The sequence below is a fragment of the Salvelinus alpinus genome, chromosome 27 (genome assembly GCF_045679555.1).
Source record: "Salvelinus alpinus chromosome 27, SLU_Salpinus.1, whole genome shotgun sequence".
Lineage (NCBI taxonomy): Eukaryota > Metazoa > Chordata > Actinopteri > Salmoniformes > Salmonidae > Salvelinus > Salvelinus alpinus.
Genome location: NC_092112.1, coordinates 26,842,617 through 26,868,699, shown reverse-complemented (window position 1 = coordinate 26,868,699; position 26,083 = coordinate 26,842,617). Strand labels below are relative to the sequence as shown.

At 39.5% G+C, this 26,083-nt stretch overlaps 5 protein-coding genes and 3 pseudogenes across 5 annotated transcripts; 6 read left to right on the top strand and 2 right to left on the bottom strand.

Annotated features, from left to right (window-relative positions):
- LOC139555858 (protein broad-minded-like) overlaps positions 1-668 on the bottom strand; it is a 35,690-nt pseudogene extending 35,022 nt beyond the window's left edge.
- LOC139556279 (inactive hydroxysteroid dehydrogenase-like protein 1) lies at positions 631-4,122 on the top strand (annotated as a pseudogene).
- A 3,169-nt stretch (positions 4,123-7,291) lies between these two features.
- LOC139555857 (gap junction Cx32.7 protein-like) lies at positions 7,292-7,880 on the top strand (annotated as a pseudogene).
- Positions 7,881-8,394: 514 nt separating this feature from the next.
- On the top strand, positions 8,395-10,287 carry LOC139556269 (gap junction Cx32.2 protein-like). Its single transcript, XM_071370003.1, has 2 exons — positions 8,395-8,508; positions 9,091-10,287. Exon 2 carries the CDS (start codon positions 9,114-9,116, stop codon positions 9,990-9,992), a length of 879 nt encoding a protein of 292 aa, XP_071226104.1. The 5' UTR covers positions 8,395-8,508; positions 9,091-9,113; the 3' UTR covers positions 9,993-10,287.
- A 772-nt stretch (positions 10,288-11,059) lies between these two features.
- On the top strand, positions 11,060-14,423 carry LOC139556267 (gap junction Cx32.2 protein-like). Its single transcript, XM_071370000.1, has 2 exons — positions 11,060-11,164; positions 12,599-14,423. The coding sequence occupies exon 2, from the start codon at positions 12,613-12,615 to the stop codon at positions 13,399-13,401; it is 789 nt and encodes a 262-aa protein (XP_071226101.1). The 5' UTR covers positions 11,060-11,164; positions 12,599-12,612; the 3' UTR covers positions 13,402-14,423.
- Positions 14,424-14,727: 304 nt separating this feature from the next.
- On the bottom strand, positions 14,728-16,843 carry LOC139556268 (gap junction Cx32.2 protein-like). Its single transcript, XM_071370002.1, has 2 exons — positions 16,723-16,843; positions 14,728-16,267 (listed from the first exon to the last, which is right to left on the bottom strand). Exon 2 carries the CDS (start codon positions 16,252-16,254, stop codon positions 15,499-15,501), a length of 756 nt encoding a protein of 251 aa, XP_071226103.1. The 5' UTR covers positions 16,255-16,267; positions 16,723-16,843; the 3' UTR covers positions 14,728-15,498.
- A 696-nt stretch (positions 16,844-17,539) lies between these two features.
- Positions 17,540-18,919, top strand: LOC139555817 (gap junction Cx32.2 protein-like). Its single transcript, XM_071369213.1, has 2 exons — positions 17,540-17,613; positions 17,821-18,919. Exon 2 carries the CDS (start codon positions 17,839-17,841, stop codon positions 18,682-18,684), a length of 846 nt encoding a protein of 281 aa, XP_071225314.1. The 5' UTR covers positions 17,540-17,613; positions 17,821-17,838; the 3' UTR covers positions 18,685-18,919.
- A 685-nt stretch (positions 18,920-19,604) lies between these two features.
- Positions 19,605-25,255, top strand: LOC139556266 (gap junction alpha-1 protein). The gene is made up of 2 exons (XM_071369999.1): positions 19,605-19,751; positions 22,152-25,255. Exon 2 carries the CDS (start codon positions 22,168-22,170, stop codon positions 23,317-23,319), a length of 1,152 nt encoding a protein of 383 aa, XP_071226100.1. The 5' UTR covers positions 19,605-19,751; positions 22,152-22,167; the 3' UTR covers positions 23,320-25,255.
- Positions 25,256-26,083: the final 828 nt, after the last annotated feature.

Sequence of the window (26,083 nt, the reverse complement as noted above, 5' to 3'; positions counted from 1 at the left end):
TTTGGTGCCGGGAACAGTGGGTTAACTGCCTTGCTCAGGGGCAGAACAACAGATTCTTACCTTGCTGCTACTGCTTCAAGATTGTATTCATTGTGAAGCACACAACCACATAGGCTTTAGACTCCCTAACAATGGCATATTCTGTGAAGTAAGTGACGAGCCATGTTGGGAATATAGTAAAGGATAAAGTTAATCAAAAGTCACTTGTGAGAAGTCTTCACTGAGAATGCTTTATAGAGACACCATACATACTCTCCAGATTCTCTAGTCCTCCTTGTAACAGCATGAACCAAGGTGTCCTGACCGGACCCAACAGCATGTCCCTCTCCTCTGTTACATCTCTCTGTCTCCTCCTCGATAACTGCTCCCAGAGAGCTTTCCACATACTGCCGCAGGTACTTAACAAATTCATAACTGAAAAAGAGACGGGTATTAAACAAGCGTTAGATAATAATGGATATAATTTACTACAGATTTGAATGTAGCAAATGAGAAGGTATTAAATTCTGCATACTTATGGAAGTTCTTGTCCATCTCCTCCAGATTAAGCAATATTTCCTCTGCACATTCAATTGGTAGATGCACCTGAGATTCTGTCTTGATGCTTTTTTAGCAGTTGCCTCAACAGACTGAAGTTCAGACTCATCCTCAGCTGAGATCTGAGACATGGTCCTAATGTGGATTCACTCTTCTCATCAGAAATATCCACAGAATGGAGATTATCCAGTGGCAACTCAGTTTGCTCGCTAGCTACAGTGCTACTTTAATGTAACAACTAAAATCGAATCAAATGGTATTTGTCACATGCGCCGAATACAACAGGTGTAGTAGACCTTACAGTGAAATACTTACTTACAAGCCCTTAACCAACAGTGCAGTTTTAAGAAGAAAACAAATAGAAATATAACAAATATAGCTAGACAAGCGATGCCATTGTATTAAAACCTGGGCATGCATTGTCTTGTCATGTAACGTTACTGCAGCTAGTTGACGTTATGTTTGTTGACATGGTAGCTAACGTTAGCTTGCTAGCAACGGAGGTAAGGAGATAAAGTCCTTTGCATGACAGACCTTGGTTAAACATTTTCGCAAAACCATTGCAAATGTATCACATTGTAATAAACAGTGTACGACTTCCATACCGTACTGCTCATTTCGCCAATATAGTTATGCAGTATAGTTAGCAACAATTTCCAACCTCCTGCAGAAACATGGAAACATGTAACGGTACTTTGGAAAAGGGGTGCAAACAAACACCATATTATTTTGTTTGTTAACACTGACAATTATGATATACAATAAATTCCAGCTACTCCTGTTATTTCAAACCAAAGTGTTCATGCAATATGCTTTTTCCTGTGCCTTTAAATCCCTGTCCGTTAGATGTCACGTGGTCCCCCATGTTTACACTCTCTTCCGGGAAAGGAACGTCTGTCAAAAGCCAAATCAAAGACAGAACAGTATGAAGACAGGCAAAAAAAAGGGCCAGTCTTAAACTGCTTCTCTAATCGAAATCTCCTACCGTACGTGTAGGCGAGGCCATGAAGGTGTTGGCTAGCTAAACTCATACGTAGAAACACGTCATCGGGTCTAATGGTCATCTCGCGTCGAACTGCCCATGTGCAAGCCGTCAAATCAAAGGCGCTCCTTCGATATAAGGTTGTTTGTGACGAAAATGACAACGTATCTGTTTGTCACTTTCATGAGGTTGTTGTAATAACGTTTAACTACTTAAGACAGTGGCACAAATTTTGGATTTCGAGAAAATGAACAACTATGGAATAGTGTTAGACTCTCATTTGGGCTCCAGAGTGGTGCATCTGGGTGCTAGAGGTGTCACTACAGGCCCTGGTTAGTGCCCCTGTATCACAACTGGTCATGATTAGGGGTCGCATAGGGCGGAACACAATTGGCCCAGCGTTGTCTGGGTTAGGGTTTGGTCATGGTAGGCCTTCATTGTAAATAAGAATTTGTTCTTAACTAGTTAAATTAAATAAATACATAAAATTGACTTCTCAAATCCGAAGCCCAGGCCTGGTCTGTTGGTCTATATCACAAGCATTCCCACAAAGCTTGCAATGTTGCGCCTCTGGGTTTAGAAACTCTGTGGCCAAACCAGAGACAGAAGAGTAAGCGAGACACAACACTCACAGTTTTTTTCTGGTACAATGAAAGTCAATGAATTAAGTACACTAGACCCAACTGCTATTGCATTGGTGTCTATGGGAGAGCCACCCCGTTAAGCATGGTAAACGACCATCTTTGGCAAACTAGCTCAATATTGCGCCTGTCAGAACTGCTGTGTAGCTAGATTACAAAATACTATGCACAATTTAACTAAGCTATAAGTATCAAGTAAAGTATATAATCGGGAAAACCTTAGCCAAGTAGTACAGATTGGCTAAGATTAGGAAACATTGTTTGTAGCTTGCTTCAGTTTAGCTAATTACCAACCTGTGACTGCTATGGCTGGTGTTGACAGTTTTGAGCTTTTGTACAGAGAAATTGCTCAGTCATGCACTTCATTTGTGAAAACCCTAGCTGTTGTGGGTGCTCTGTGTACAGCCAGCAAAGGTGCGGGACTGCTACAGCTTGGTCAGGGTGCATTTCCTTCCTCGACTGACGCAAAGCACTCGCCTTGGCCACCGTTTTGGTGAATGGGGTGTCATTTATGGTAAGGTACAGTCAGTGACACAGCCAAGGCCATCTCTGAGACTCCTGGAGTGGATACAATGGTGCTTGTGGCTAACTTCAGTCAGAGCGACACAGGTTGCAAGCCTGTCAAAGACGCCTTGAGGGGACAAAAATATAGGCTTTCTGGTTAACTGTGTGAGTGACTGCCTTGGCAACTCACCAAACTTGACTGGCCTGCCTGAAGACCAGTTGTGGGACGTACTCCAACACACATTGCTGTCACCACACTGATGACACGCCTGGTTCTACTTGGCATGGTAGAGAGGAAACGGGGAGCAGTGGTGAACATCTCTTCTGGGGCATGTTATAGACCCTCTCCAAGCAAAGCTCCTCTCTCATGCTCTACGGTCAGATACTACTCACACACACACACACACGCTGATTATCCTTGACGTACATGTTGTTCAATGCATTGTGATCTTGTCATCCTACTGATTCGTTGTAATAAATGCCTGTGATTCTTTTCTTTTTTTCTCAGGCTTACCTTGATAACTTTTCCTGTGCTCTGCACCATGAATATGGTCATCAGGGAATCTTTGTGCAAAGTCTGGTACCTTTCGAAGTGGCGCACCATGGAGCATCAGCAGGTGGCTCGCTAGTACCACAGTCAGATGTTTATGCCTGTCATGCCATTTCCACCCTGGGCATCTCACACAGGACCACAGGCTATTGTCCCCATAAACTGCAGGTACACAGATCAGTGCTGATTAAAATGGTGTTTGGAAGGGGTGACAGATAGACATTTAGTAGTCCATAGTCCATTTTAAACTATAGGCTAACCATGACCCTTGTTTGTGTTATTTTTTCTAGTTTGGACTTGTGCAGTCAATGCCAGAATGGATTTGGGTTTTTCGGTCATGTATGCTCACATTCTCATGCTGAAAGGTCTCCTTCATACAAAAAACTGAACTCCAGTCACTGAACTCATGACAACAAAGTTATGCCTAGCTAATACAGGCATCAAACAGATGATATTACACTAGTGTGTGAATGAGTGTGCGTAATAATTGTATCTTAAAAATCTATATTTATTCAGTGAATGTAATACTAAATAATCTTCAGCAGTGTAGGTCCCAAATTATGTTGCTGACGTCTCTGAAATGCACAGATATGTGAGGTGATGGAGATCTTTTTTGCAGTGATTTGAGATGTCTCTTTGAGGAACTGTGGTCTTTGAGGTGTTCAACTGGTGGTCCTATGTAAAGCCAGTTGTTTTGACAACAATTTACAGTATATACTCGAGAATACATTTTGAAATGAGTTATTTTTTATTTACTGATGGTGCTGCGATTCTAATTATTGGTGATATGATTGCAGAAATAAGTTGTGTGCTTGTGAATGACTTTCCATCTGGTTTATGCTTGGTGAATATGCATATGTTATGCATAGCACAATACAAAATGTTGCTCAATAAAGATAATCCTTACTAAATAATTATTTGTTGATGTACTTTATGAGGATTTCATTTTTGAACAAAAATCAGTTTTTGTCAACAAAGACAAGATAGTTTAGTAAATCATTTACACTTAGAAGGACCAACACTGTTGACATATTCTTTCGGAAAAATTAGGTCAGACATTGTTTGTAATCTTCACAATAACATGTGAAGCAAAGTCTGCTGTTAAAAACAAAACAATTGATGGAACAATTAGAAAGTAACTATTGACAAAGAAATTACAACATGTCTAATCATTAGACACATAAAATGCATGTTGTGTATGAAAATCAATACTTGATCTATAGACAAATAAATCTTGTTGCGGGTTGGCAGTGTCTCTGACTTTTAAATCATTTGTCAAACTTAATTTCTTGAATATTGACATACCCTGCCTCTATGTTTGGTATAGCTGTACACTAGATATCATAGGAATGATATCAAGGTTTCATCTTGGGCCACAGCACTACCACAGGTCATTGAATGGTGTCATGCCTAAGAGGTGGGATATGTAGTCTTTGTTGTGGTTTGGATGGTGCCTCGTCCATAAGAGGGGAAGGTTGAGAAGGTTCTCGTCTTCACCCTGACATCACCATCCTGAGAGACTGAGCTCGGACCTTTCTTCAGGCAAGTCCCTTGGTAAGTTGAAAATTCACTTATGATAATTACATGATCAAATACCAGATTTGTGAAAATTGCACTCATGACATTAGAAAGTGAGATGTAATGGTTAATTGCCTCTGGTTAGTTGTTGGTATTCGACAATCATAATGCCTAGACAGTGAGGTTAATCAAATGAGCTTTACATTAGAGATCTATCACCTGCTTTGTAAGGATGGATGGGATTGCTGACGTTGACAAAAAGTAATAGATAATTAGATAATAATTAGATAATTATAACAGATAATTCTAACATTATGTGACCATACCAGTTTACCAATAGACTATGCATACAGCCTTGATGAAAAGTAGACTACTATCTGCAGTGGGAGGTTTTTCCTAAAGAAAACTTTGATAAGCAAAGATTTAATTTTGAGTATGTATTCAATAAATGTTCCTGAAGGAAATAGTGGCACAGCAAACTGACTGTAATGAAAAGGTAGGAAAAATAATCTTCATGTCTTCTTGTGCCTTCTGAATTAAACAATCAATGTTTAAAGATTGAACAAGGTCAGGTCCTTGGTTCCCACCAGATTGGAAAGGTCTGTTATTGGAATGGCTATTGATATCTGGGCCTCATGGGCCTTCACGTATCAATGTACTCACTGGTCCAAATGAACAGATAAAGAGGGTCCTTGACTGGGCGTTCATTGGTACATTTCAATTAGTACATATTAATTAATGCTGTTATGAGATCTATTCATTCTCTAAAACTTTGCTTCAAAAATGTAATATCTTATACAGTTCTTGTCATAACTGATAATCCCCCCCAGGTGATAAATATATACCGTTGAAGTCGGAAGTTTACATACACTTAGGTTGGAGTCATTAAAACTCATTTTTCAACCACTCTTGTTAAAAAACTATAGTTTTGGCAAGTCGGTTAGGACATCTACTTTGTGCATGACACAAGTAATTTTTCCAACAATTGTTTACAGACAGATTATTTCACTTATAATTTACTGTATCACAATTCCAGTGGGTCAGAAGTTTACATACACTAAGTTGGCTGTGCCTTTAAACAGCTTGGAAAATTCCAGAAAAGGATGTCATGGCTTCAGAAGCTTCTGATAGGCTAATTGACATCATTTGAGTCAATTGGAGGTGTACCTGTGGATGTACTTCAAGGCCTCCCTTCAAACTCAGTGCCTCTTTGCTTGACATCATGGGAAAATCAAAAGAAATCAGCCAAGACCTCAGAAAAAAAATTGTAGACCTCCACATGTCTGGATCATCCTTGGGAGCAATTTCCAAACGCCTGAAGGTACCACATTAATCTGTACAAACAATAGTACACAAATATAAACACCATGGGACCACGCAGCCATCATACCGCTCAGGAAGGAGATGCGTTCTGTCTCCTAGAGAAGAACGTACTTTGGTGCGAAAAGTGCAAATCAATCTCAGAACAACAGCAAAGGACCTTGTGAAGATGCTGGAGGAAACAGGTACAAAGTATCTATATCCACAGTAAAACGAGTCCAATATCAACATAACCTGAAAGGCCGCTCAGCAAGGAAGAAGTCACTGCTCCAAAACCACCATAAAAAAGCCAGACTACAGTTTGCAACTGCACATGGGGACAAAGATCATACTTGTTGGAGAAATGTCCTCTGGTCTGATGAAACAAAAATATAACTATTTGGCCATAATGACCATCGTTATGTTTGGAGGAAAAAGAGGGAGGCTTACAAGCCAAAGAACACCATCCCAACCGTGAAGCACGGGGGTGTCAGCATCATGTTGTGGGGGTGCTTTGCTGCAGGAGGGACTGGTGCACTTCACAAAATAGATGGCATCATGAGGCAGGAAAAGTATGTGAATATATTGAAGCAACATCTCAAGACATCAGTCAGGAAGTAGAAGCTTGGTCGCAAATGGGTCTTCCAAATGGACAATGACCCCAAGCATACTTCCAAAGTTGTGGCAAAATGGCCTCAAGGACAACAAAGTCAAGGTATTGGAGTGGCCATCACAAAGCCCTGACCTCAATCCTATAGTGTGTGGGCAGAACTGAAAAAGCATGCGCGAGCAAGGAGGCCTACAAACCTGACTCAGTTGCACCAGCTCTGTCAGGAGGAATGGACCAAAATTCACCCAACTTATTGTGGGAAGCTTGTGGAAGGCTACCTGAAACGTTTGACCCAAGTTAAACAATTTAAAGGCAATGCTACCAAATACTAATTGAGCGTATGTAAACTTCTGACCCACTGGGAATGTGATGAAATAAATAAATGCTGAAATAAATCCTTCTGTCTACTATTATTCTGACGTTTCACATTAAAATAAAGTGGTGATCCTAACTGACCTAAGACAGGGAATTTTTACTAGGATTAAATGTCAGGATTTGTGAAAAACTGAGTTTAAATGTATTTGGCTAAGGTGTATGTAAACTTCCGACTACAACTGTATATATATTATTTTTTCACAGTAAACTGTCCAACTGGACTATCGAAATGGGTTAATGGGACTTGCTGGGCCGGCTGCTGGACAAAGTGCGAGATGAATAAACAAGTACAGTATGAGAAGGCCAATAACTTCCTGAAGAAGGGCTACACAGTCCCCAAGTACAGCAACGTCAATGAGATGATTAACCTGCATGGCCTTCTGTTATGTAGTGCACATATTGGTGAAGATCCGGTTAGATCTGGGGTTCTTTGTGGGTCAATACCACCTGTATGGATTCACCCTCCAGGCTCGCTTTGTCTGCAGCCGCTTCCCCTGCCCTCACCAGATGGACTGCTTTCTGTCTAGACCCACAGAGAAGAGACTGTCTTCATCTGGTTCATGTTCATCGAGCTCTTCTACTTGTTGGTCAAATCAGTCAAAGAGTGTGGACAGGAAGCAGGACTACACGGTGACCCTGGTCACCCCTGTCCTGAAGAGAAAGGCCTTTGAGAACAGGGACCAGATGATCCAGAACTGTGTCAATCTGGAGTTGGAGCTGCATGGGAGGAAGCTGGGCAGTGGGGTGATGAAAAGTGTGGCTTCTGAAGACAACATTGCTAATATGGAGGAGGTCTATATTTTACCTGGCAGCTTCTGTACACATTCCTTTTTCACACAACCTGCGTGTATGTTGACCCAATAAGTCTGGTGCCAGGCTAAAACCATATGTATAAAATTACCTTATTTGTGTGCCTGGCAAAATGCCTGGCATTTAAAAAAAATGTTTTCATCGAATAGAGGATGTCTTTGAGCTTGTGCCACAGATAAATAATATAAATGTGTATATTTCTTTGGGATTTGTATTATTGGTTGTGACATTGCTTGTTTGAGTTGATGTAATGTAATGTAATTCATATATAATATATATATAATAATCTTGATTTAATAAATTACTCTTTTATAAGGAATCTATTCTGGCTGGTATCATTGTGTTTGGTTTGATTCCTCTTTTGTTATTATAAATGAGTCTCAGAATGTCTGTCTCCATGATGCCGATTTCATGAACAACTCTGAGCTCTGTGTTATTAATTCAATGCAATATAAAAACAGATGTGTTCCTGTTTAATCTGTTGTTGGAATCTATCTGTCAATCATTACGCGGAACCTTCCAGTCATTCCCAAGGGTTAACTTTTAAAATCCCATTTCCCTATGATGACTGTGACTGTGAACATGCAGATGGGTTACACAATCCTTACCACCAGCCCTAAAATCTCAAGGTCCAACTTATGTTAACATCAGTTGGCCACAGTCTCCATAGGGTCAGGACAAGGTAAGAGGCAACATTTTCTTTTTAAATTTAATGAAAAATGAACAGAACAGTAGTTCAATTTGTTATAATGTTTGATATAAGGATTCCACTGTAAATATTGTCTTTGGAGTTTACTGAATAACAGGCATTATCATCAAATGTTTAAATATAATTGATTCCAAAGTTATACCAACATTTTATCTCAGAATGTTTACGTTTACATTTAATACTATACATTTACTATCAAATAGACTGTCAATCAGTGGTTTCTCTACATTTGACAAACTGCTTACATTTGATTTATTTTTGGTTTTAATAATTTTTGGATACACACAGAATTAGAAGACAATGTTTTGTAACAATCATTTTCTTATTAAAGGTAAATTAAAGCGATTGAAGGGATATCAGTTTTAGGCACTTGGCTTGAGGCTATTGTGTGCGTTTCCCAATAGTCAGATTAATGATTAAGGCTGAAAACTGAGTGAAAAACATTGAAAACTTGACTCATTGATAAGATGGCCCTTGTGTACTGAGCCCCTCGTGCCCATTCTGCCCTCATATTCATAGACAGTAACTTGTTTCATGTCTTCTTCTTTACTCTAGAAAGCCATTGAACATCAGCAAACATGGGGGACTGGGGTTTTCTTTCCAAGCTACTGGACAAGGTGCAGTCTCACTCAACAGTCATCGGAAAGATATGGATGAGTGTCCTGTTCCTGTTCAGAATCATGGTCTTGGGTGCCGGAGCGGAGAGTGTGTGGGGCGATGAACAGTCTGGTTTCATATGCAATACGCAACAACCTGGTTGTGAGAATGTGTGCTACGACCATATCTTCCCCATCTCACACATCCGCTTCTGGGTCATGCAGATCATCTTTGTCTCCACCCCAACTCTTCTATATCTGGGCCATGCCATGCATGTCATCAGCCAGGAGAACAAACTGAGAGCCATACTGCAGAGCCAAGTTGACAATGGCACATTGAAGAAGCCCAAATACAGCAACGAAGCAGGGAAGATAAAAATTAAGGGGAATTTGCTGGGCAGTTACATGACCCAGCTGTTCTTTAAGATCATTATAGAGATCACGTTCATCGTGGGTCAATACTACCTGTATGGGTTTGTCATGGTCCCCATGTTCCCCTGCTCAAGATCTCCCTGCCCCTTCACTGTCGAATGCTACATGTCCCGTCCTACAGAGAAGACCATCTTCATCATCTTCATGCTGGTGGTGGCCTGTGTGTCTCTGGCTCTGAATGTGATTGAAGTGTTCTATCTGCTTTGTACAAGATTAAGATGTGGTTGCTCCAAAGGCCGCAGGTATCACACTACCTCAACAGCGAACCCAGCCACTCTCCCGCATCCTGGGTGGTCTGGTCGCGTAGATACTGAAATGGACGCCCTGAGACAGAACAAGATGAATCTGGAGTTTGAGAGTGGCCAGAGTTTAGGGGGTAGTCTGGATAGAGCTAAGGAAGAGAAACATTTGCTGGGTGACAACCACTAAAACATTTGAAAGTTAATTTGCCTTGAATGTATCTTAATCTCTTGTATTGTTGAAAATCTGAATGAATACACTACCTTTTTTGTCTTCTTATTTTTATTTGTTTTAGGCACAGTGCACTAGTAGTGTGTATTAAGTTTCAAAAATTGTCCTTAAGTTATGGCAACTACCAGCTGGGGTCTTGAATTGAGTTGTAAACTCACACTTGAATGCCTACAGTTGAGATATTTTCTATCATGTGATACAATAAATGTGTCAAGATATACAAGTGTATTAAAAAAAGAATAATTAAAACATAGTGCCAAAGTTAGTAGTGTTTTATTTGTATCAATGGTGCCTGAATGAAAATGAGAGACTGGAAACCCATCAATAAAATGACTGAAACATAGCAAAATAACACACATTAGGAAATAGTTGATTATCTTAGGACACCATTTATGGAAATATGTCTATCAAATTAACATCACTGAACATAAGACATCTGGTCTCCAAACGCTAAAATAAAGGGGCTTGTAAATAAACTCTCCTTTTTTACCAGAACTTTGTCAAACTACCAATCCAGACAAAATGTTCTAGAAGTGAGAGTATGAAAATATGTCTATAGCATCATTTGAAAATAAGGAGCGCCCGTCCTCCAACCCATCACAATAAAGAGGCATAGACGAGTGGTATGTCTCCCAACCCCTCACAATAAAGGGGCTTACAGGTATAATATAACAAAAATATCCTTGTTTTGCCAGAACTGGATTAACTACAGTACCAACCCAGGCACATATTCTGAGAGAGTATATTATATTTAAAAAAATTGATTTCAGATTTCATGACCTCATATTACCTTCTACCTACCTGGACCACCCACATTTTCAATTAGAAATCCTTAGCACAGAACATGGCTTAGACTACAATGCTCTTTCATGGTTATTACTGATTCAATTGTAATAAATAACTTTATCATTGTGTTGCCAATTATTAACCTTCACAATCACCCCAGGTACAGCCAAATTCTAAACAGCAGACTTCTCATTTCAAGATGTCATGCACAACGTGCCACCTTGCACAACAAGCAAATTGTGCAACTTAATAGGTAGACGATTGTAGGCTACTACGTAGAATTTGATCATTTGTCTCTACAGCTGGTGGCTGTTGTGTTCTGTCCAGAAACGGTCTCTTTAAAGGTAAAGCATTTGTTTTACTTATCTTTCTACTTCTTTTTTTATGTTGCCTATAATTATGAATAATTGCATTGTTTTCATCTAACATGAATAGACATAAGAATGAAAATCTAATATCATCAAAACCAAAATGATTTATTGATAAGCTTGAACCATTCTAAGATGGACAACCTAAGTGAAACATAACCTACAAATTATTATCTGAAACAAGTGTAATAGTTTTTATTTAAATATTGATTTTGTGGTATTTGGGACATTTTACTTTGATATCCTCGTGCCGTTTACTTGAAGCAAGTAAATCATTGATGCAGACTAAACACACAGACCACCTATACTGGTATACTGACCACATAAGAGCCCCGTGAGGCTTACAGCATGGAAAAAATATCACATTTACTCACTTTCCCAATGTTTTTGGGCATATCATAAAACTAAATTAATAGAATTTGTAACAAAATGTTATCACATGGAAATAGAATACATACTGTAGGTATTAATAAGTGATATATACTGAGTGTACAAAACATTAGGAACAACTGCTCTTTCCATGACATAAACTGACCAGGTGAATCCAGGTGAAAGCTATGATCCTTTATTGACGTCACTTGTTAAATGCACTTCAATCAGTGTAGATGAAGGGGAGGAGACAGGTTAATGAAGGGTTTTTAAGCCTTGACCAATTGAGACATGGATTGTGTATGTGTGCCGTTCAGCGAGTTAATGGAAAAACAAAAGATGTAAGTGCCTTTGAATGGGGCATAGTAGTAGGTGCCAGGTGCACCGGTTTGAGTGTGTCAAGAACAGCAGCGCTGCAGGGTTTTTCACATTCAAAAGTTTCCCGTGTGTATCAAGAATGGTCCACCACCCAAAGGACATCCAGCCAACTTGACACAACTGTGGGAAGCATTGATGTCGACATGGGCCAGCATTCCTGTGGAATGCTTTCGACACCTTGTAGAGTCCATGCCCCAATGAACTGAGGCTGTTCTAAGGGCAAAAGGGGGTGCAACTCAATATTAGGAAGGTGTTCCTAATGTTTTGTACACTCAGTGTATTTTGCTCCCGAAATACTGAATTCCAATGTTAGATGACACATTAGATTTTGACAAAATAAAAACAATCTGGTTGATAACAGACAGCATGGGATATCTCTCCTGTTATGCGATATGTTTTATAGCTCACTTGGCTCTAGGAAATAACCTTACTATCACATACACAGCTTGTGTTCTTATCTCCACAACACAGACTGTTCTCTGTTGAGCTACTTACTGTGTGTGATTCTGCTTTAGTCATTTGATATTTAGTCATTTCATTTTATCATAGATTTTTCATCATTTATCAGAATGTTGCAAATATTGTAACTCAACATGTACATTTGTTTTCCCAAACATCAGCATCACATTTATCATTCCTATGTTCATATTTCTTTCCAACCAGAACAATCTGCAAACATGGGAGAGTGGGGATTCCTGTCATCACTGCTGGACAAGGTGCAGTCACACTCCACGGTCGTGGGTAAAGTTTGGATGACCGTCCTGTTTATCTTTAGGATCATGGTCCTGGGTGCCGGGGCAGAGAAGGTGTGGAGCGATGAGCAGTCTAATATGATATGCAATACCAAACAGCCCGGCTGTAAGAACGTGTGCTACGACCACGCCTTCCCCATCTCCCACATCCGCTTCTGGGTCCTTCAGATCATCTTCATCTCCACCCCAACGTTGGTGTATCTGGGACATGTCATGCACGTCATCCACAAGGAGAACAAACTGAGGCAACGGCTAGGTCAGGCAGGCAATGAGATGGGGAAAATGCCTAAGTATTCTGATGAGAAGGGTCATGTCAAAATCAAAGGTGACTTGCTGGCCAGTTACATGGTCAATATCTTCTTCAGGATTTTGCTGGAGATAGCATTTATAGTGGGTCAATATTACTTGTATGGGTTTGTGCTGGACCCCAAGATTGAATGCAGCAGAGCTCCCTGTCCGTTCACTGTAGAATGCTTCATGTCACGACCAACAGAGAAGACCATCTTCATCATCTTCATGCTGGTGGTGGCGTGCGCATCTCTGCTGCTGAATGTGGTGGAGATATTCTATCTGATCTGCTCCAAGTGTGGTTCTGGCTCAAGAAGACGAGCCAAAGCAGTTCCAGCCATCGCAATCCACAGCTGTCTGGATGGAGGCAGTATGATGCAGAACGAGAAGATGAGTCTTCATGCAACTGGTCACAGCACAGCCTGAAGTCACTGATCACCAATCAACTATTGTAAACACTATTGACATTTCTGTTGATATACAGAGGAAGAATGCCACTGAAACTGTCAGCCCTACAATAATGCAGGGTCTTAAAGGCCCAGTAAAGTCAAAAATGGGATTTACCTGTGTTTTATATTGTATGTATTTTCACATTATGAGGTTTGACTAATGCAGTGAACTTGTGAGAATGATGATAATGCCCTTTCATTGTAAGAGCTGTTTGAAATGGCTGCCTGAAATTGGAGTTTGGATGGAGTTTTGACCTTCCACAGTGACATCACCATGCGGTAATTAGTTAAATAGACCAATAAGAAAGAGAGTTCCAAACGTCGCTGACAATAACAGCTAATTTTCAGTTTTTCCCTCCCTACTCAGACCATGCCCAGACAGTCCAAGCAAAATTATTGTTTGAGAAATTGCTCTTTGCTAAGAAGTTATTTTTGTTTCTTTTTGACCATTTACATTGAAAACAATCACAGTAAGGTACTTCATTGAAATGATTTGATAACGAGATAAAAACAGCTGCATTGGACCTTTAAGATTATTGTTAGGCTTGGCTTGATTCCGTAAGTTTATTAATTTTAATTTTACCTTTATTTAACTAGGCAAGTCAGTTAAGAACAAATTCTTATTTTCACTGATGGCCTAGGAACAGTTGATACAAGTAAGGGTTAATACAATACAGTAGGTGTAGCAGGACTGATGCTTTGAGCTTTGCTTCATTGTCTTTTATTTGTTCATGATGTGCACTAGGAGCAACCTAGTTTTCAGCAGTCTTGTTGTCACTCCTCAGTGAGCTAGTCACCACAGGGTCTTTCTCTAATGAGGTGTGAACCTTGATATAATGTGATTCATCATACATTGTTTTGGTTATTGAACCCACACTGTCCTAAAGTGACACAAAAAATTGTTTCAGAAAATATTTGTATCTTCATCATGTGAATATGTCAATTTGATTTTGTAATTTATTTATGTTTTTGTAAAAATAAAAAAAATGTGAGGGTTGACTTGAGTGTATTTTATGTTATAAGATGAGGAAAGATGAGAAATAATATAAACAGGGGACTGGTGAGATGTTTTTTCTCTTTATGTACATCATATATAAAAAAGTTAATTGTGCAGCAAAACAGGACTTGATGTGTACTGTATATTATATCAGTGATTTAATTGACTCAGACCAAAACATAAAACGTATACACAGCATAGTCTTCATGGGTCAAGAGGTCAAACAAACTTGTCATGGTAATTGACCATAACAAATATGTGTATAATGAGGCTGTCCACTGGGCACACACTGGTTGAATCTCCACGTCATTTCAATTCAATTACGTTGAATTGATGTCTGTGCCCAGTGGCTGTAGTCTACACACTGTATCTGCAGGAATGTACAATAATATTGAGTCAATTATGGTTGAATTGTAGGAGATGCAATTATAAGTACTTCATCAGTTAGATTTCGATGAGGTGACATTTTCAAAAGTTAATCATCTATGTACCAATCAGTGAAAGTTTGCTTTTGCTACATTTTTGCTACATTTTTGCTACAAAAATGTGTCAGTCTACAGCTGCATATGTGAAGAGAAATTATGTAACATTATAAAACTCAGTGAACTCAAATTTGATGCTTGATATATGACTACATGGATCCAGACAAGCTAATCTGTGTATGCAACAAATCAACTTTGATTTGATTTGTTGTATTTTTTGAAAAGGCACGTCCTTATCAAATGCACAGCACTATTTGATGATTCATATCCCAAACAAAAAACGCACAAAAAGAACCAATTTGGTTGTCAGTAGTAGCCTATGCATCTAGTCTCCTCTAGTACTCGTCAGACATCAGAGATACTTTAGTCACAACTCAGCAATGTCTTAGAATTTGTTAGAACATCCCAGTTTTTACTGCATATTAAACATATAGGCAGTACATTCAATCAATTTTACACAACAGAGTAAGAGAGCAGCGGTAAAAACAACAACGTATTGTATTCGGGATTTCTTGTTATAATTGTGAGGTCAATGGCTCTCGTCATACTGTACACGAGAAAACTAATTAAGATAGACAGTGATTCAACTGAATATTCAGCAGAATGACTCTTTATCAAATTGCTTGTGTTTATCATGGAGTGCATACCTCTCAGCTGCAGGAGGTTGTCTGTTACGCCCCTGCCTAACCTTTGATCCAATCAGGTGGAACATCTCCACCACATTGAGCAGCAGAGACACACAGGCCATCACCAGCATGAAGATGATAAAGATAGTCTTCTCAGTGGGCCGCGATATGAAGCACTCTACATGGTCTCCCTTACATGGGTATCCACTGCATTTAATCTTATTGGGCAATACAAAGCCATACAGGTAATACTGGCCCACTATGAATCCAACCTCAAATAGAATCTTAAATAACACATTTGACATGTAACTGACAAGCAAGGTCCCCTTTATGTGAACTTTGCCCTTGTCGTCAGTGTATTTGGGCACTTTCACAATTCCATTCTTTCCTTTTGATTGTTGTCTTCTCAGTTTATTCTCCTTGTGGATGACGTGCATGACGTGTGCCAGGTAAACCAGAGTTGGGACGGAGATGAAGATGATCTGAAGGACCCAGAAGCGGATGTGGGAGATGGGGAAAGCCCGGTCGTAGCACAGATTCTTACAACCTGGTGACAGTGTGTTACAGACCAGACGTGATTGCTCATCCCCCCATACTTTTTCTATCCCTGCAACCAGAACCAACAGTCTGAACACAAACAGGACTGTCAGCCAAACCTTCCCGACAACTGTAGAGTGGGATTGTACTTTGTCCAACAAGGAAGCAAGAAAGGACCAGTCCCCCATTTTTCAGGTGTGGCTAAATGTTCGAAGAAAGATTGGATAATAGGAGATAAAACATGATTAGTGTTGTTAGTACTGTATCTACTACATATGAATCTTAGTTTGATCGCTCTGTTGTTGCTGAGATATGCAGATAAGCTTTGTGATTGACATAAATCCACTGACACAAGGTGCAGTAACTAACCACGCTAACACAAGGTTATATTAACAGAGCTTTTCTTGTAGCCTACTTTTGGACAGCTAATAGCCTAACCACTGATCAAGCAACATTATGGACTAAACGTTAAAATCCCTTTGCTGCAGGATTGTTTTGCTGTGAAAACACAGGTCAAATTAAGATCATACATCTGTATACTCTATGAAGATAGATCAGTAGTCAGCCAATGTTCTATGTAACACGTTTTGCTGCAGCGTAAACTAAATTACATGGTAGTTTGCTGAAATGTTGAGTATATAAAGCAGCTTTCTTACCTCAGAGGTGAGCACAATCTCCCCACACCAGTTCTTCTCTACTGTGGGGAATTCTCTCTTAATGAATTGAACTCTCCCCTCTTATAGTTTGACATCAGTTTGAATCATCAGGTCAACCCCATCCAGCCCCATACTCTCTGACAACTTGCACGTCGTTCATTCCTCTTTAAAGATGTTTAAACCAAGGAAGGCAGAAACTCATGACTGCCCCCCCCCCAAATATGTCATCATTGGTCAGTCACCACCCAACGCCTCATCCTTGTGAAGCAATCAAATGACGGTAAATCCAAAAGGTCATGGTGGATTCAGGGATGATATCAAACACGATCCATGGCATTTGGTCCCTACCTGGAGGGGTAGGCTACTATTCATCTCTATGTTTGTGTTGATATCTCCTTTGAGACTTTCCAAAGATGCCTTACTTTAACAGATGAGTTTGCTCATGGAGAATCTCAGCTGTGTACAATAATTTAAAGTACTGACACAAAAATCCAGTAAGAAACAAACTTTCTGTAGAAAATACGTCAGAGAGGGTTGAATGACTCTACAAAATGTGTTTGTGATAGTTCACATGTTTAGATTGGGAGTTCAAGCACATCTTTTGTGCTGACATTAACATGAGGAGGGGGTGGGATGTCAAAAGGTCAACCCACTTTAGAGGAAGAGAGAGATTAAGTGAAATTATGAAATTGTTGCATGGAAGTCTGATTGGTGTATAAGTGTTACTACAAGCACGTAGTATAACTGTGAGTCAGGCTGACCAAACCCATCAGGTTTATAAGAATGGGCTAGTCTTTGAGTATTTCAATATCCTAATCCCATGTTCACGAACGCTATTCCTTGCCTCTGGCTTATTGATGATAAACATTTCTGATCTGAGCAATATAACAAGTGAGTAAATCTATTTATTTTTGTACAAACTGAAGATAATATCTCACGGATATGTAGAAATAAATAGCATTTAATTTTGAAATAGTGCTGTGAAGCCAATTTACTTTTACAGTCTTTTCACAGCTCACTACTATTAATTATCTCAGTATGTTGTCAATTTTTCTCTAAAATGGTATTCATGAATGAAATTTGACCTGTTTTCCACAGAGATAATAATCAGTGACAATGGGGGACTGGTCATATCTTTCCAAGTTACTGGACAAGGTGCAGTCCCACTCAACGGCCATCGGAAAGATATGGATGAGTGTCCTGTTTATCTTCAGGATCCTGGTTCTGGGTGCAGCAGCAGATAGCGTGTGGGGAGATGAACAGTCTGATTTCTACTGCAACAACAAAGAACCTGGGTGTGAGAATGTGTGCTATGACTGGGCCTTCCCCATCTCACACATCCGTTTCTGGGTCATGCAGATCATCTTTGTCTCCACCCCAACTCTTCTATATCTGGGCCATGCCATGCATGTCATCCAACGGGAGGATAAAATGAGGGAGGCACTGCAGAGCCAGGTTGACAATGACATGTTGAAGAGGCCCAAATACACAGATGACCGGGGGAAAATCAAAATCAAGGGTATTCTGCTACGTAGCTACATGACCCAGTTGTTCTTTAAGATAGTGTTGGAGCTCGCTTTTATTGTGGGACAGTACTACTTATATGGGTTTGTCATGAAACCCATGTTCCTCTGTCAACAACAGCCCTGTTCCAGACTGGGTGCTGAGTGCTTCATGTCCCGTCCCACAGAGAAGACCATCTTTATCATCTTCATGCTGGTGGTGGGCTGTGTGTCCCTGCTTTTGAATGTGATCGAGGTGTTTTATTTGATTTGCACCAGAATAAAATGTGGAAACAAGAAACAATACCCACTGCATATCACCTCAGTTGAGAACCCAATCACGCTTTACTGTCCTACATCAGAATGGAAAGGTAACCTGGATGGACATGAAGATTGCTCACCCCTTCACAACATCCAAAGAGAAGCTGAACTAATGGAGGAAAAGAAAAACACTCCTTAGGTTTGCAATAGATTTCATGTGATGATATTCTGACATGTGAATTGATGTAATCGTATCCAATTAGTTGACTACACTTCCAGTAAATTAGGGAAACAAATCATTCCAGAGTGTATTGAGTTTTGTTTGTCAAATAGACTACCTTGTTACTGAATGTTGTAAATATTACAGCTTGTTTCTATGCTGACACTGTGATGACAAATGTTTTGTAGGATATACATATCTTTGTTAAAAATAAAAGTACTGGAAAAAGAAACTTTGAAAAATAACTCGGACGCGCATTCACAGGGCTTACACTAGATGGCAGCATAAACTTGGTGATTGAAATCACATTTTACCAGCACCAGTGGTCAGACTTTGTTCCGCAGAATAGGCTATAGTCTTATCTAAATGTCTAGCTCTATGCTTATAAACACATGCAACACAAGTTACCTTTCATGTCAAAGTTTCATATTATCAGTGCAACATAAAATCGTTAGGCGTCTTGATGAGTTATTCTCATCATGATTAATGTTTGACGCTTTTGGTCTGTCATTACAACTAACAAGAAAAGGTGACAGTCAAACATGTTAAGCAACTATCTTTGGGCTTTGATCTACATACAATAGATATTATCTAAAACAATTAAAACATAGTCCTCAACTAGGCTACTGGTTTACGGATTGGCGCACAGGACCTATCAACGGAACGCTCTAGCCTATCATATGCTGTAGACTTGGTCTCGGTGTAGCTTTTAATTCATAGTGATCTGAAACGGTTAATCTTGTTATTTAAAGAAAAAAAATCTATGACACAACTACATTTAAGTAAAAAAAAAAAGATACAGAAACCGAGCGTAAGGAGGTCTAAGGCTTGACGTAGGGGTCAGGTGACTCCAAACTTTTCTCTCCATCGTTTTTTTTCTCTCCCCCCAGCCTGTATGTGGACTGTTATAAGGCAAGCAAAGTTTGACAAGTCAGTCTAAGTTTCTCCCTGGTCCCAAACTTGGATTTCAAGAAAGTGGTGACTGTTTAAGAAGTGACAGGGAAAGTCCCTAAGGGCGCTCTTCTTACTGCTGAGTAACTTTCCAGGTAAGCGTTGCGTTCAATTCCAGTGCCAATATTGATCTGAAGAAGTATTTGTATATATATATATTACACAGGAATATATATATATTTGCCGAGAAACTAAATTGCTCAGAATCTAGATGCACTGTGCCAATACAGACGCATTGCATTAATATAGGCTATCTATCCGCTATAGTATGGTCCATAATATATACTTTTAAATTTTTTCTTTCTTTCTGTGTTTAACAAGGAAAAGTTGAAATTATCCTCCAGGAAAGATTGAGACATTGATTCATCTGTTACTTTTGATGTTTTCCTTTTATAATTTGGTGTGGCCATTGTTTATGAGATACACGAGTAACCTGGGTCCAATTACTCTAAAAGCAGCATGTGATGTCAAGTTTATAGAGAATTGCAACTGAACTGCTTATAAGCTGTAGACTGGAGATAGATTTGTTTTCTAAACTTAATCCTAACCAAGCATATTGACATGCTTATTTATAATTTTTTTAAATGAAATATTGGCGAATTTGGCTACTCAGATTTGTGAAGTTCTTCCTTGCATCTGGGAAGAGCAGTTTAAAATACTCTTCCACTAAGGAAATATTGAGGTTGAACTGATGTACTTATTACAATCTTATACATTGTGATATTCGCTCAACGTTTAATTTAATTGCTGTAATAACATCATTACAAGATCAGATATCTTAAACTTTTCTTCTTCTTCAAGTCACGAAATGGTTCTGTTATATTAAATAGACCTATACATTACCCAGTGAAATTGATTAAACAATTTTTCTTGAATTACAAATTATTTATTTGAAAAGTCTTTTATCATGGTACCATCCTTGTTGAGTAAGAAGCAGTCCTTAGATTGATGTGTTATTTTTCACTTTACTGTAGTGCTTTGAGAAGTGGGGCCACAGGTGATAATCATTTAGAAGTTTGGTGGGAGTTTAGAAGTTTTCCTGCATGCTAAACATCTAAATTGAATGACAATTAAATATTGAATGACCATTTTGATGTTCCTCAAGGTTAGGGTTAGGCATTAGGGCTCATGCATGTGAAACCTGCATGTGAAAGGTTGTTTGTGATGTGAAGTTGCAAACTCTAGTACAGCATGTCTACAGTATATACAGTACATTATTAGCTAATTGAAGACACATGCTTTTGTTACACCCTCCTAACAGATGGCTTCTACTTATCCATGTTTGTTCATTGTGCAGTCATTCTCGGAACTTTATTTGTGTACTGGCATCGTTCAGAATCTTTATTCAAATGGTATTCGTGTTTACAAACTTGAATCTCATATGACACGCAGTGTGAGTTTAGTATCTGTGAGAGTTGGGTCTCTGTAGCGGAGCTACAGTAGGCAGGTCACTAATAAGCGCACAATGAACGGGGCCCTGTGCTGTAGTCTCAGAGCGCAGACGGACTGTCTGAGTGCGCTCCAGACACTCTTGCTATTGGCCCCAGCAGGAGAGCCATTGTTCCCCAATCTGAGGCATGCTCTGAGAGCAGAGAGCTATTAGGCCTTAGTAAAGTAAAGTTTGTACCTGGATGTGGAAGTTGGTTCAATTCCATCTCCAGCTTTTAGGAACAATATTTACTGAGGATTATACTTAATGAGAATAAAAATGATATATCCAGGATAATCAGAATGCAAATAGATCTTGCATTCTGAAGATCTTATAGTTATTTTCTCAGCTGACTAGTAAATTAATGTATTTTGTGAAGAACAGTAACTTTGTCTGAAACTGTGTGTGACATTTATTTGATACTTGGGGGTGTTTGCATAACAATTCTTCAATTACACTGTACAACACAAGTTAACATTGAGAAATGCTCACACACACCCTACTTGACATATTTTTAACAACCCTAATAAACATGAAACAATGTAGAAATAAGGCATGCGGACCAAATTAACAAACAATGGTTTGATGAGAAACAGGTCATGTTTTTATAGCCTGCCGATGAAGGGGAAACAAATGTTTGTGCTTGTGTTTCAAAAACCTGGGCTCTATCATCTACCATTACACTATTCACTTACTCAGTTTTCTAAGAAGTACCATCAACACTTGTAGGACCACACAATGTGACTTTCCTCTCATCACTTCCAATTGGAAGACAATAGCTATCAAATTCACTTTCCGGATTGAAGATTCATTAAGCATAACATAAGGGATTGACATCTTGTGGTCAATAAGACATTGGTCTAGTCCATACAGAAAGTGGATTTCACTCCAGAGCCAGGAAAGAGCCATCACAAGACTTGTGGTCATTCCACTTTTAAATAGAATGTTGAGATGTGTTGGATTAGAATCAAAAATGTTACTTGAGAAAGTGATATATAAGCATGTTTACTGTATATAGGAATGTTTATTCATTTATTGCATTCAATTATTTTCTGTCTAATTGCAGCTAAAGCCCCTTCATCATGGGTGACTGGAGTGCTTTGGGGAGGCTCCTGGACAAGGTACAGGCTTACTCCACGGCTGGAGGGAAGGTGTGGCTCTCTGTCCTCTTCATCTTCAGGATCCTGGTGCTTGGGACGGCTGTGGAGTCTGCCTGGGGGGACGAGCAGTCCGCCTTCAAGTGCAACACCCAACAACCTGGTTGTGAGAACGTGTGTTATGACAAATCTTTTCCTATATCACATGTACGGTTCTGGGTGCTACAGATTATCTTTGTCTCGACGCCGACTCTTCTCTACCTTGCCCATGTGTTCTACCTGTTGCGAATAGAGCAGAAGATTAACCGCAAAGAGGAAGGGCTGAAAACCATCCAGAACGACGGAGGCGACGTGGACATACCTCTAAAGAAGATTGAGTTAAAAAAGCTCAAGCATGGGCTGGAAGAGCATGGGAAGGTTAAGATGAAGGGAGCCCTTTTGAGAACCTACATATTCAGCATTTTTTTCAAGTCCATTTTTGAGGTTGGCTTCCTGGTCATACAGTGGTACATTTACGGCTTCAGCTTGGCTGCTGTCTACACCTGTGAGAGGTCCCCCTGCCCACACAGAGTCGACTGTTTCCTCTCCCGACCTACTGAGAAAACCGTCTTCATCATTTTCATGCTGGTCGTCTCTCTGGTCTCCCTGCTTCTGAACGTCATTGAGCTCTTCTACGTGATGTTCAAGAGGATCAAGGACCGCGTGAAGGGGAAACAACCGCCCGTCCACTACCCTGGCACCGGGACATTAAGCCCCACTCCCAAGGATCTCTCCACCACTAAGTATGCCTACTATAATGGCTGTTCCTCTCCCACTGCCCCCCTGTCACCCATGTCACCCCCGGGGTACAAGCTGGCCACTGGGGAGAGAACCAACTCCGTTCGCAACTACAATAAGCAAGCCAATGAGCAAAACTGGGCCAACTATAGCACGGAGCAGAACCGCCTGGGCCAGAATGGCAGCACCATCTCCAACTCCCATGCACAGGCCTTTGACTTTCCTGACGACACCCAGGAGAGTAAGAAACTGACCCCAGGGCACGAGCTGCAGCCGTTGGCCTTGATGGACCCCAGGCCCTGCAGTCGGGCCAGCAGTCGCATGAGTAATCGGCCGAGGCCAGATGATCTAGATGTCTAGCCCCCCCCCCCCCCCATTGGTGCCAGAGAACAGAGAGCATAATTCTCAAAGTGCTGAAGCGGGTGGGGCATAGCCCATTCACTGTTCTCACTAGAGAATCTAGTCAATAAAGAGACATTAAAATACTTACACTGTTGGAGGTACTATACATTTATTGATGACTTTCAAACTAGTGGAGCTAACAAGCTTTAAATAGAAAACAACTAGTTGGTGAAGAACATGTGACCGTGTTCCGATAACTGTGCCCAACAGTCCCTCATTTCACTTTAGAAGAATATGCCTTGGTGATGTGTTTGGTTTAGTTATCATGTTTTTACCTGTAGGTTTCATTACGCAGGATGGCATTTATTGTCATGAATCTTGCCCTGGAGGCAGCTCTGCTGAGTGGTCACTAGCTGGCACAGCCACAAAGTCATACAATTTAATTTTGAACTTCCTACCTTACCTTACCTGCTAACCTTAATGTCTAACCCTAACCTTAAATTAAGACCAAAAAGCACTTTTTAAAAATGAATTTTTATGATATAACCAATTTTGACTTTGCAGCTGCCGGCCCATCTAGCAGAAATTGCTCAGTTCTGCCTCCAGTGCAAGATTTATGACAATAAACTTCAACCTGCTTCCACCATATGGCCACACACAATGACATTACATTTAGAAAGATTACTCTTCAATATAATAGCAATGTGTCTTTTTCCATGCCTTGGAAGTAGTTTGAAAAGCACTTGGCTTTTAAGTCTCCGTCACACTCATCCTCTGTATGACTTCCAAGTATGTCTTGTTAAACTGGGTTGTGAGAAGGATGCTCAAATTCATGAATAAAGATTTATTTATTAGTATGCAGGACATCCACCACTAGAAAAAGATTGACTACTATCCAAGGTCATGTCCATACACCCAACTGCATATTTATTGATAATAATCCAAATTACAGCAGTACAATTTGTTCAACAAATAAGAGGTTGATTTTATTATTGTGGACTGTCATTTCCTGATAAACTTTGAATTTATGTGGTGTCAGTTGATTTATGATATATGTTTGTTTTTTTGTTTTTTGGGCGGGAATAGGTTGTTGTCAGATGGTGGACTCAAGCTGCTGGAAGAGAAATACAGAGCAACAGTTTTGTATTGCAACAGGTGTGTCTCGGAAGCATCTTTGAAAGAAAGGCTTTATATTTTTCTCATTTTAAAGTGTGTGTTTGTTTTTTAATGTTGTTTCCTGTTGGATGGTAGAGGAGGGCAATAGAATGATTTTTTTGTTTTGCCTTTTGAGTGAATGATTTTTTTCCCCAAACTCAATGTAATCTTTGCTGCTTGAGAGATAGATATTTAGTACTGTAAATCAAGCTAACTGTGTCACAAATGTGAGTTTGTAGAAGACTGCTTATAGAGCCGGACTAATATTTAGTCAAATATATTAAAAGGTATATGCCAATGTAGCTCCACACCTACCATACACTTGTAAATGGATTTTCAATTGGAAATGTTCATGTTTTCTTTCCATTTTCTTTCTCAAACTTTGCATTATAGTATTTCGGTACTCAAACAGAGAGTTTCATGGGTTTTTCAGCTACGATGGTGTTTGCACTGAGATCTTGACTAGGGTTTAATAGGATTAAAAAAGTGGCAAGTGTTTTCGGATATGCATGTTACTAATTTATTTTACAACACCAGGCAGAAATCACTACAGTACATACATTCAGACAGTGCTTTTGTTTGACCACTGGTTTCAATGATCTTGCAAGGCTAAAGCAAAGGGCCTCCATACAGAGTACAAGACAAACTTGGGTGTACATTTGTTTGATAACGTGGTCAAATAACGCCATTCCATGGAAATCCACTGTTGTACAGTGTGTAAGTGCATGATAGCAAAAAACCTCATTAATCATATCTGTGAAAAGCTATTTTAACCCAATAAAGATTTTTTCTTTCTTAAGATTGTTTTCTTTACAAGTCTGTTATCATATGCACTTAATTTTGCCTTTGTCCGTCTTGATACAGGGTATGTGTCTAGTCCAGCCTCCTCAGTGAAGGACCTACTGTTTAATAGGTATCAAACAGATCAATGTTATGGTTAAAAGATACATTTCTCATGTTTTGAGACTACAGTAGCTCACACTTTCCTCTTTTATAGGAAACAAAACCTAAACAATGAATCATATATGTTAGTCAGCTTGGGGATATTGAGAGAATGACAAGAGTTATTCAGTATTATATACTGAAAATGCCTCGGAGACTTTGAAAATGTCATAATATGAAAAGACTCAGCGCTTTTCTCTTATCCAAGTTTCCTATTTAACCTTTCCACAAAGCTAAATAAAACCACATGTTTGGACCCAATCTGTAGACCACATGTGGCTGAAGCAGAACGGAAAAAAGCGATACTTTGATCCAATGCTAATTAATCTAGATTTTTAATTTAACGATGAGTTTTTATCAGGACTTTTAAACAAGACTTTACTGTAAGTACAACTGTCAACACAAAAATGGTTAAAACACACACCATTTCTACGAAAAATCTGTATTACATAATGTATTTACATAACAGAAGATATCATAAAAATGAAGAACTGTGCCGAGTGTGAAAACTAACAATACAGCAGTTCACCTAATTAAGATAAAGTTTTCTGAAATATGTTTTAAATGTTGATTCTCTGTGTGAGTGAAGCAAAGACATGACCCCTGATACTGTGGAATACTAAATAGTAGAAATAGTTCAAAGTCCATTAGCAAAACTATATCACAGAATTGTCCAATTTAAAAT